This window comes from Mandrillus leucophaeus, unplaced genomic scaffold, assembly GCF_000951045.1.
Source record: "Mandrillus leucophaeus isolate KB7577 unplaced genomic scaffold, Mleu.le_1.0 Scaffold177, whole genome shotgun sequence".
NCBI classification, from domain to species: Eukaryota; Metazoa; Chordata; class Mammalia; order Primates; family Cercopithecidae; genus Mandrillus; species Mandrillus leucophaeus.
In genome coordinates this window covers 2,923,956-2,936,174 of record NW_012101776.1, presented here as the reverse complement: position 1 = coordinate 2,936,174, position 12,219 = coordinate 2,923,956, and the positions used below count along the sequence as shown (strand labels likewise).

The 12,219-nt window shown below is 44.9% G+C and overlaps 1 protein-coding gene across 2 annotated transcripts in view; it reads left to right on the top strand.

Moving 5' to 3' along the window:
- Window positions 1–12,219, top strand: part of NSMCE2 (non-SMC element 2, MMS21 homolog (S. cerevisiae)) — a 271,887-nt gene that overhangs the window by 256,446 nt on the left and 3,222 nt on the right. For both annotated transcript variants that reach the window (XM_011977285.1, XM_011977286.1), the window contains 2 exons: window positions 5,841–5,941; window positions 6,334–6,440. In XM_011977285.1, the coding sequence (XP_011832675.1) occupies window positions 5,841–5,941; window positions 6,334–6,440 (208 nt within the window). The remainder of the gene's footprint in view (window positions 1–5,840; window positions 5,942–6,333; window positions 6,441–12,219) is intronic.

Genomic DNA, 12,219 nt, shown 5'->3' with positions numbered 1-12,219 from the left:
TTGGAAATACTACTTCAAACATATCCAGGGTTTCATCCTGGGTGACAGAGCAAGACTATGTCTCAAAAAAAAAAAAAAAAAAAAAAAACATATTCAGGTTACCTAACTCTACCTTGCTCCATCCCTCATGGGTGTGCTGTAAATGTTAGTTCTTATGCAGGCTTCCTGCCTCGGCACAAGTAGAGGTCCGAGATCAGTCCATTGGTCAGAAGTTGGACGGGTGGCATATGCTTCTAACAATATCGTCTATGTATATAGAAAATAATATGACTAGTTTGCTTGCTTTTCTACTTATAGTTAGGAAAATTTTGTAACCTCTTTACCAAAGATTAAACTGATTTAATCCAATTGTTGCTTTATTATAAAGCAGATATTTTCTACACTTGCCTTAAAAATATTGTGGGGTTGGCCGGGCATGGTGGCTCACACATGTAATCCCAACACTTTGGGAGGCTGAGACAGGCAGATCACTTGAGGTCAGGAGTTCGATATCAGCCTGGCCAACATAGTGAAACCCCATCTCTACTAAAAATATACAAAATTAACCAGGCATGGTGGTGGGCGCCTGTAATCCCAGCTACTCGGGAGGCTGAGACACGAGAATCACTTGAACCCAGGAGGCAGAGGTTGCAGTGAGCCGAGATTGTGCCACTGCAACTCTAGCTTGGGCAACAGAGCAAGACTCCATCTCAAAAAAATATATTTATATTGTGGGGCTTAAATTTTCTTGCTACACAATAGGAATAACAACACAGTTATTCTTCATGGGCATTTTGTTAGGAGTAAATGAAATAATATATACGATGTGCTTAGCACAGTAGCTGCTATATAACATTCAGTAAATTTGAGGTATTATTATCAATGAAATAACAATTTGGGGCTGGGTGCGGTGGCTCACGCCTGTAATCCCAGCATTTTGGGAGGCCAAGACGGGCAGATCAACTGAGGTCAGCAGTTCGCGACCAGCCTGACCAACATGGAGAAACCCCATCTCTACTAAAAATACAAAATTAGTCAGGGTGGTGGTGCATGCCTGTAATCCCAGCTACTCGGGAGGCTGAGGCAGGAGAATGGCTTGAACCCAGGAGGCGGAGGTTGCGGTGAGCTGAGATCGCGACATTGCACTCCAGCCTGGGCGACAAGAGTGAAACTCTGTCTCAAAAAAAAAAAAAAAAAATTGGGAGCAGAGGAGCTCCCAGAACCAATACACAGATTTTAGTATTCAAATGAACCAGTCAGAGAAAATAGAACAACACATTGATTTATTAAATTCCTGCGTGACTTTGGACAAAACCTATACTTTCTTTGGATCTCAATTTTCTCAGGTAAATGCGAGACTTAGGACAGATAGATAACCTCAACTTTAAAACTTCTGTGTTTCTAGTAGATGATCAATATTTTCTCTCCCATCTTCCTTTTACCAGGCTTATCACAAAGGTTTGTCTTTGGGTCATCTAAATCAGTATAAGTGATACTTATTGCCAGATGTGACCTTTTGTTAGCACAATGGAGAATCCCAACGCTAATGTCAATTTCTATAAATATAGATTGAGAGTGAGGAAATGCTCTGTCTCTAGGGAAGTTTAGTTATTGAGAATCTCTCTCTTTTTAGACTCTTGGTCTGTGGTCTCTTACTCACTCGTGACATTCTTCCCCAGTCTCACTTTTGTTACCTTTTTCTTTCGTGATCACTGATGCTGGTAGCCACCTACAATTTTGAAGTTCCCCACTCAGCCTTCCCTAGTGGTAGACATTGCATTTGAGTTGTGCTTTCTTACTTCCTCTACCTTTTGAAATTTAAAAATAGGAAAACAAACCCACAGTCTTTCACATCAGCTGAACTCTGTTATTCATCTAACAGATTTTCTGGTGAATTCTATGGTACAACGTATACAGTCAGAAACCAGCCATCAGTTCAGAATAAATGGTGTACAAAATTAAGAAAGAGCTACTTTTATTTTTGCTCTTAAACACACGATCAGAAATGGGAGGCAGCAGCCCATAGGAGGAGGCTTTGAGAAGTGAATTCAAGGGAAAGACGGCTCCTGGCCTTCTCCTTGGCTTTTCTCCTTACCTGTCCAACTTTCCCAAGCCATGCTGAAGAGTCAGTAGACTGATAAAGGGACTCTCTTAGGAGTCTAACTCTTGCACTAGGAATTCCAAAGACAGGCCCTGAGAAGCATGAAAACCCATCATAGCCATGAGCAATATAAGTTCCACAGACCCCACCCCAAAGCAAACATACTAAATGTGGTACCTGCCCTATTAAATATCATTTTAGGACAGGCGCGGTGGCTCACACCTGTAATCCCAGCACTTCGGGAGGCCGAGGCAGGCGGCTCACAAGGTCAGGAGTTCAAGACCAGGGTGGCCAACCTGGTGAAACCCTGTCTCCACTAAAAATACAAAAATTAGCTGGGCCTGGTGGCGGACACCTGTAATCCCAGCTATTCGGGAGGCTGAGGCAGGAGAATTGCTTGAACCCGGGAGGCGGAGGTTGCAGTGAGCCGAGATCGTGCCATTGCACTCCAACCTGGGCAACAAGAGCAAGACTCTGTCTCTGTCACTCAGGCTGGAATGCAATGGCATGATCTCCGCTCACTGCCACCTCCACCTCCCAGGTTCAACCAATTCTCCTGTCTCAGCCTCCCAAGTATCTCAGGTTATAGGCGCCCACCACCACACCCAACTAATTTTTGTATTTTCTTTTTTCTTTTTTTGAGATGGAGTCTTGCTCTGTCACCCAGGCTAGAATGCAGTGGCGCGATCTCGGCTCACTGCAAGCTCCGCCTCCCGGGTTCACACCATTCTCCTGCCTCACCGTCCGGAGTAGCTGGGACTACAGGCGCCCACCACCACACCTGGAGAATTTTTTGTATTTTTAGTGGAGATGGGGTTTCGCTGTGTTGGTTAGGCTGGTCTCGAACTCCTGACCTCAGGTGAACCACACGCCTCGGCCTCTCAAAGTGCTGGGATTACAGGCGTGAGCCACTGCACCCAGCCTTGCTGTCAAAATTGAGTTTATGAAGAAGTAAATCCAGCCCTACATATCGCTTCCAAATTATGTATTTTTGATTACCAAATCAACAATTAATGAAGTTAACTTCACATTTGCACAGACCTTTAACATTTGGTAATTTCAGTACTATTGTTACTCTGTTTTGAAGCCAATCAATGGTTTTTAAGGTCTCAGACGTTTGTTTAGCTCCCTGAAAAGCTGGAAGCCCTGAGGCACTGCACCTTAATGCCCAGTGGTTAAAAATGCTCTGACTGGTTATGCCCGAGCCCTGAGATCTTCACTGCCTTCTTCAAAGAATGAGAGCTGGTTTAGGGGACAGCAAGCTGGCATACAAATACACCAGTCTACTCCAAGAAGGTGACTCTCAAAGTAGTTGGAGGCAGAATCCCTGTGTTGCAATTAATTCACTAGGTTACCTTGAATGAGAGCTCCGCAGCCCTTTCCCTGCCCCTCAGTACAGCTTGAGCATCCCTAATCCCAAAATCCAAAACCCACAATGCTCCAAAATCCAAAACTTTTTGAGCACCAACATGACACCACAAGCAGAAAATTGCACATCTGACCTCATGCATCAAGTACACACGAGTGTTAAAAATACTGTATAAAATTAGCTTCAGGCTATGTGTATAAGCTTTATATGAAACGTAAATGAAATTCATGTTTAGACTTGGGTCCCATCCCCCAAGATATTTCATCATGCATATGCAAATATTTCAAAGTCCAAAATCCGAAACACTTCTGGTCCCAAGCATTTTGGATAAGGGATACTCAACCACTAGTGCCTTTGCAAACAAACACCTCATCTGGCCTAGGTAATGGCCCACAGGCATCAGTTCTGTGGTACCGAAAGTTATGCCACACCACCTGAACCAGAAACAAGGGCTTCCTCTCACACATTAAGAGGAAAGCCATTTTTATGTCTGTATTATTTTGCCAAAATTAAAGAAGGAAGGGAAGGGAGAAAAGAGTAGGGAAGGGAAAGGAGAAGGAAGGAGAAAGGACTACACCATCAACACATGTTTAGAAAGCTACTGATATTTTGGCCAGGCCCCATGGCTCATCCTGTAATCCCAGCACTTTGGGAGGCCAAGGCAGGTAGATCACCTAAGGTCAGGAGTTCGAGACCAGCCCGGCCAATATGGTGAAACTCCATCTCTACTAAAAATACAAAAATTAGCCAGGCGTGGTGTTGTGCACCTATACCCCCAGCTACTCAGGAGGCTGAGGCAGGCGAATCACTTGAACCTGGGAGGCAGAGGTTGCAGTGAGCCAAGATCACACCATTGCACTCCAGCCTGGGCGACAGAGCGGGACTCCATTTCAAAAAAAAAAAAAAAAAGCTATTGATCTTTAACTTCTGTGCAAAATTACAAGTATCTTTTCTTCAGAGAGAATGGCTTTCATGTGAGATACTCTCCCATCATCCCATTCAAAGGTTGTCTATCATCTGTTTTTTGTTTTCTTTTGTTTTGTTTTTTTCAGTTGGGGGCAAATGGGATGTAATGCAAAGAACATCAGTTTCAGAAGCAGCTCATGCTCTGTTTAAAGCCAGTCCTGTCACTATCGCTCAGCAGTTCTCAAAGTGCAGGCCAGGGAACTCTAGTGTACTCCAAGGGTCTTTTGGAGTGTCCATAAGGTCAAAACTTCTTTATAATAATAGTATGATCTCATCTGCCTGTTTCACGCTCATTCTTTTCATGAGTGAGTTTTCCCAGAGACTACAGGATATGTGATATTGTGACAGATTGAATGCATATGCAGATATCAAAATCCAACTGGCTGCTATGAAGCCAGACATTCAAGATATTTATAAGAATGGAAAACAGTGCCATTCTTCTCACTATGTATGTCTGTGTGTATCGGGGGGATGTTCTGGAAATATAATTTTAACTTTTAAAATGTTGTTTATGGTAATATGTAGTGGGATTATTGTTTTTTTTTTTTTTTTTGAGACAGAGTCTTGCTCTGTCACCAGACTGGAGTGCAATGGCGGGATCTCGGCCCACCGCAACCTCCACCTTCTGGGTTCAGGCGATTCTCCTGCCCCAGCCTCCTGAATAGCTGGGACTACAGGCACGTGCCACCACACCCAGCTAATTTTTGTAGTTTTGGTAGAGATGGGGTTTCACCATTTTGGCCAGGATGGTCTCGATCTCTTGACTTCATGATCCGCCCACCTCGGCCTCCCAAAGTGCTGAGATTAAAGGCGTGAGCCACTGCAACTGACCTTATTGTTATTTTTTAATGAATTTTAAATTCCTCCGTCTTAATGTCTAATCTGCTAAATATTGATAAATATAACCCACATAGAAAAAAGCTTCAAAGAGTTCATACCTACAACTAAAAAGTTTGAGAAGCCCTGCACTACCTAATAGTAATGACTGTTTATTGATTATTCCTTTGTACCATGAGCTGTGCAAAGCATACCACATTCTTCATCTCTTTTAATCTTTGCCACAAGCCTGTAAAGCAGAGGCTTTAAAAAAGCGCACCTTGCTAGCCTAACGTCTCACCACTGGACAAGAAAGAGATAACCAGGTCGGTTCTCTGACTCTGAAGCCACTCTCTTGGTCACTTTCTCTATAACTTTAAAAAAGAGTTTTTTTAACTGCTCTGAGCCTCAGTTTCCTTATCAAAAATAGTCAGAATGAGGTACCCCGTAGTGTTCTCTGAAAAGCAGAAGAGTTTCTATGCATCCAGTCCCTACATGGGGGCCAACACCAAATTCACCCCCAGAAACTCTTCGCCTCCTTTCCTTCCACTCCTTCCTTTTCTTTGACGTTAGACCAGGGAGGCTTATCAACTGTCCATTTTCCTCTAGATGGTCTTCAAGCCGACAGAGAAGCTGACGGAACAGAAGGAGTGGATGAAGAGATGATTGTGACCCAAAGTCAGACCAACTTCATGTGCCCCATTACACTGGTACCGCTTCCTCCTCCTTCCCCTGAAAGAAACATGATTCACTTCACAGAGGCAGAAAGATTCCTGTTTGCTTTCTGGTTTGATGTCACTTAGGGAGTTAAGGAGGGAGTAAAGAAAAGTGCTGGGGGTTGAAGAGTATCCACGGGAGGTTCTTGGGCTGGAAAGAGCTGTCAGTAAATCGTGCCCTTAAGGATCCGGGACTAAAGTCATGGCCTACAGGCCAAGTGACAGTACTGCCACTGGATTCCCTGCATTTCCTTATCCAAAGCCTAATAATTATCTAAAGCCATGAGAATGGGAAGTTAAACATAGAAAGCTCAGGACTAGGACAAAACAGCTACTGGAAGTTGATCATTATCATTCCTGAAAGCCCAACATCTCCTTGATTACAGTTGGAAATGAAGAAGCCAGTGAAAAATAAAGTGTGTGGCCACACCTATGAAGAGGAAGCCATTGTTGGCATTATTGAGTCCAGGCACAAGCAGAAGAAAAAGGCCCGGTGAGTGGACGCAGGGAAGGAAGTGGAGCCTTCCCCAGTGGTAGTCACTCAGAGGTGGTGTGTTCACGCTAGAGGAAAAGACACTTCAGTGTCTCTTCTGAATTCTGTTCATTTCCTGAATACTGTAAACATGGAAGTGGGCTTTCTGGAAAAACAATACTTGAGGGAAAAATTAGTAATCTGTTCAGGAAGAAGCTGAGGGAACTTCAACCACACCTTCAAAACAGAATAAGGCCACGCGCAGTGGCTCATGCATGTAATCCCAGCACTTTGGGAAGCCAAGGTGGGCAGATCACCTGAGGTCAGGAGTTCGAGACCAGCCTAGCCTACATGGTGAAACCACATCTCTACTAAAAATACAAAAATTAGCCAGGCGTGGTGGCAGGTGCCTATAATCCCAGCTACTCGGGAGGCTGAGGCAGGAGAACCTCTTGAACCCAGGAGGTGGGGGTTGCAGTGAGCCAAGATTGTGCCACTACATTCCAGCCTGGGCAATAGAGCTAGGCTCTGTCTCAAAAAAAAAAAAAGGTTTAAGTAAATTTGTGGCTAACTCATAAATGATAAATTATTTTTTTAATTGGAAGTTTTGCAGAATCTTTAAAAATATACATAATACATATATTATATATTATTTTATATGTATATCATATATATTATTGATCTTTAAATATATATAATATATACACACACACACACACACATATATATATCTCTCGCCTTCCTTCCCCTCCTCCCATGAACACGGACGACCATGCTCTGTTCCTGTAATAACACAGAATCCTGAGTTAGCCAGACTGACTGGCATTGACTCAGTTTGGCATTTCTTGTGCTCTTATCATGGATTTGTTGCAGGAATGGAATTGCAGGTGTGACTAGTTCTCAGTTGACTTCTGATAACAGTCCCTTTGATGTGTGGCTTGCTTCTCCATTGCCCAGAAATTTGCTGGTCCAGACCTAGAATTGGAATTCCCCAGCACTCCTCATCTGGGTGTGGACTTAGAGATAATATATTGGAGACTAAAGATATCTTGATGGTCATTCAGGCAAGTAACTTATCCTTTTTATTCTAGAAGAATAGTGGCTTTGCTGCCTAATGTTTGCAAAATGTAGACCTTAGTACATTTTGATCTGTTTTAAGTTTCTGACTTACAGTTGAAATGTCAGATTTTGACCGGGTGCGGTGGCTCACGCCTGCAATCCCAGCACTTTGGGAGGCCGAGGCAGGTGGATCACGAGGTCAGGAGATCAAGACCATCCTGGCTAACATGGTGAAACCCCGTGTCTACTGAAAATACAAAAAATTAGCTGGGCACGGTGGCGGGTGCCTGTAGTCCCAGCTACTGGGGAGGCTGAGGCAGGAGAATGGCGTGAACCCAGGAGGCAGAGCTTGCAGTGAGCCGAGATCGCACCACTGCACTCCAGCCTGGGTGACAGAGTGATACTCTGTCTCCAAAAATAGAGGGGGAATTTGAGTTGTTAAATGGCATGGCATGCTTTATTTTTTCTTTATGGCATAGCATGCTTTCTTTCTTTCTTTTTTTTTTTTTTTTTTTTCTGTGACAGTTTCACTCTTTTTGCCCAGGCTGGAGTGCAATGGTGCGATCTAGGCTTCCCGCAACCTCCGCCTCCCAGGTTCAAGTAATTCTGCTGCCTCGGCCTCCTGAATAGCTGGGATTACAGGCATATACCACCACGCCCGGCTAATTTTGTATTTTTAGTAGAGATGGGGTTTCTCCACGTTGGCTAGGCTGGTCTCAAACTCCCAAGCTCAGGTGATCTGCCCGCTTCCGCCTCCCAAAGTGCTGGGATTACAGGCGTGAGCCACCGTGCCCGGCCATGGCATGCTTTCATTAGTTTCCTTATCCATAAATGGATGACAGTCATTGTAATCACCTCATTGGCATATTTAAAATTTAAATAAGATACATGCGAAGTACTTAAAGTCGCTGGTACACAGTAGGGCTCAGTAAAAATTGTCCCATCATCATCTTCAAACTTGAGCCACTATCAACATCCTCTTCATTTTTTTCCACCATTACTCTATAGGCATGGGAGAGGAGGACAGTTTTAAAGGAGTAAGATGAGCCAACCTGGAGTTTAGGAAGTTACTCCAATAGCAATGCAGAGATGGATTAAGGAGGCATGAGGCAAAAAGTCAGTTAGGATGCTTTTACAGTAGCTTAAGTTATAGATAATGAGAGCATAGAGATGCAAGAGTGATTGTGGGGGTATAGTTAATGACATTTGACGACTGAATGTAGGAGAAAGGAAGAAGCAGCAAGGGGTGGCTGACATTTCTCATCTGGGTGTCTAGGACTGTCATTTGCTCATTAGCCTTCAGAGAAGGCATGAGAGAGGAACACTCTTATTGGAGGATTGTGATAGACTCAGCTCAGGTCATCCTAAATTCAAGGTCCCAGCAATATAGCCCCGTGGAAGTGTCCAGGAATGCAGCAAATGTGAGTTTTGCAATCAGGGAAGGACTCAGAACTATCGATGTGGATTGGGAGGTTATCAGTGTAGAGGAGTCAACCCACTCAACTACCATCGCAAACGCAGCTCTGGAACTGATGCATTCGCCAGCAGAGAGCCAGCAAGGCAGGACCTGGGCCTCCCCCGCGATATCCGCGAGGCCAGAGCCCGACTTCGTTCTGCTCACTGTGACATCTCAGCACCCTGGTGCCAACCCTCAAAAAAACACTTTGTTGACCAGTGAAAAGATCAATCAGCAGAAGAAGACCCCAGCAAAGCAGTCTAAAACATAGCCAGGAGCCAGGAAGAGTGATAAGGGGTGGAGGCTCATGGGAACTTGCGGGTGGGATGGGCAGGGTTCTGAAGGCCAGGTGCATTTGAGCAGCAGTAGATTAGAACTCAGGGCCTTCTTGAAACCGACTCCAGATGTTTGTGATGAAGCATAAAGTCGTGTCATTTCCCATGATGCACGTTAGAGTGATGAGTATTTCTGGGTTCGCTTTGTTTAGAAACATCCATGACACATTGTCTCATTTCTTCCTCCTAGATTGTTCCAGTTATGTTTATTTGTTTAGACTGGAGTTCCAGATCCATTGTGTTCTGGGCACTGCCTGAAATTTACTGTGCAAACTTCAGGCCCTGGGAAGGCCTCTCTGCACTGCCTTGAGTCAGAATAATATTGTTGAGACTTTAGCCCCAGCCAAGCACAGTAGTTAGAATAATTTCCTAAAATATATCTGTTAACAATAAGCCTATTTATTCACTTAAAAATAAAGCTGCCTTATGATTTCCTTTTTTTTCTTTTCCTTTTTTTTTTCCCCCCTTTTTTTTAATGTCAGCCACCCCTCGCTGCTTCTTCCTTTCTCCTACATTCAGTCAGTCATCAAATGTTGTATCCAGGCTGGAGTACAACCTCTGCCTCCCAGGTTCAAGTGATTATCGTACCTCAGCCTCCCGAGTAGCTGGGATTACGGGCACACGCCATCACGCCCGGCTAATTTTTGTATTTTTAGTAGAGACAGGGTTTCACCATGTTGTCCAGGCTGGTCTCAAACTTCTGGCCTCAAGTGATCTGCCCACCTTGGCCTCCCAACCTTATGATTTTCATATATTAATATTTCTAACTTGACCACAGTCACTTTTTTGCTTCTTTGTTTGAGAACAGGAAACGTATTTTTAAAAGTCATATTTAAGAGCATGTAGAATAAAATGAAGTTGAATAGAAATGGGTCATTCAACAGCAGAACTCCAGCTTTGTGCTTGGAGTTCCTGTTTCAACACTTATTGACAAGCCATTCAACCTTTCTGCCTCAGTTTCCTCATCTGTAAAGTGGAAATAACATCAGCATCTCACAGCATTTCAGGGGCCAAAGAAATGGTAGGGAATTCCATTCTAGGTCTGGACCAGCACATTTCTTGGCAGAAGAGAAGCAAAAGCACTTAGTTGAAAGCTCTTTTGGGAGCGAAGAGCGCTAAACAAATAGCTGCAGGGTTGTTAAGACCGAGACTGATAGAGTTGTTATCGCTCCCCGTGCCGCTTAGTGACACATTATTTTAGACTCGGGGGTGTGAGATAGAATTACTGTCTGTGTTGAGGTATGACAGGAATCCCTCCCACTCAGAGTTCCAGAGGTCTCTATAGACCTTCTGTCTACAGCTTGTAGACTAAACCTTGGAATTCTTGGGACCCAGATCCAGGAACTCCCAGGATCATGTACTCTTGAGCGTTTGCAGAGGCCAAGGTTCCCCACAGCCCTGTGGGACCCCAAGGCCCAGTTCCCTTTGCTCAGCAGTCACCTTTGTGCTTGCCCCGTGCTGCAGTGAAATGCTCTGCTTGGGCAGTGCCTGGAGGTGGGGACCCAGCCGCTCCTTCAAGGCTTGAAGGGCTGACTCCTGCACAGCGATGATGCGGCAACTGAAGATCGGGTATTGCCACACTGAACTCGCTCACCAGGATGTCGTGGGATTAATGCCGAATGCTTGTGGAGACAGTTGTTTCTCCAGAGGAGGCATGCCCTGATTCAGCACTGTGGCATGATGGCCTTCTCCTATCCTTTCTGCTTTAAAAATTTGTGTTTATTGGAGATGAAGTGAGAAACAAGGTTCTTCCCAGTTCCAGCATCAACCTTGCCTCCAGGAAGTCTTCCCTGAGCCCGTATTCATGCTGGACAAAATGTCATTAGCACCCCATGTCATGCCAACATTGTCAGCGCAGCTGGCTCCCCTCCACGAGCTTCTTGAGAGCGGAAGCTGTGGACTAGAGCAGGGACTGGTGCACGGCAGGACCTGAAGTGAACTCCCCAGTCCTTGACACACATCAGCCTGCTTATTTCTCACCTTATTTGACAGGCTTGTGCTCTGCCTTCATGTTCTTAAAGGGAAAAACTGAGTCACAGAGAATTTAGTCAGTTACCCAGAGTGACACAGCCAGGGGGTTTAAGCCCAGGTCTTTGTCACTCTTGGCCTGCAATTCTGTCAGTAGGCCGTCCTACTCCCCTTAGGAGGGCTTTTTGGTTCATGCCTCTACCATCAGAGTCTATCCCCTCAGTGCCCTGGGCTCCATCCCAATGAAGTGAAGGTGGGTGCCTGTTCTGCAGCTGAATATGTGGTTAAGCCCATCAGACATTGTCAGCGTGCTCTCATGCACTGACTAAAACCATGATGTCATCAGGAAGTCCTCCCCACCTCACTCTCCACTTCCCTCTCCACTGCTTATTCACTGTCTGGCTATCAGAGTTAAGGCCTTTGCTGGGTAGGATGGAAGAGACCAAGGCCAGGCAGTCCAAAGCAGATATTCAGGGTTATGTATTAAGGGAGGGTCATCCCAGCAACCTACTTGGACTTGCATTTCAATGTCATGGAAGCCAAAGTTTTGATACTTGGCTTTTCTAGTCACAAAAGTGTCTGTATCCTCTTCATGATCTTAGCTGCTTATTTTCATACAGACATAATTCACCAGGCACGGTGGCTCACGCCTGTAATCCCAGCACTTTGGGAGGTCAAGGCGGGTGGATCACTTGAGCTCCAGAGTTCAGGACCAGCCTGGGAAACATGGTGAAACTCTCTACAAAAAATTTTTTAAAAATTAGCCAGGTGTGATGGTGTACATCTGTGGGCCCAGCTACTCAGGAGGCTGAGGTGGGAGGATTGCTTGAGCCCAGGAGGCAGAGGTCACAGCAGAGATAGTGCCACTCCAGCCTGGGTTACAGAATGAGACCCTGTCAAAAAAAGAAAGGAGAAGGAAAGAAAGAAAGAAAAGAAAGAAAAAGGAAGGAAGGAAGGAAGGAAGGAAGGAAGGAAGGAAGGA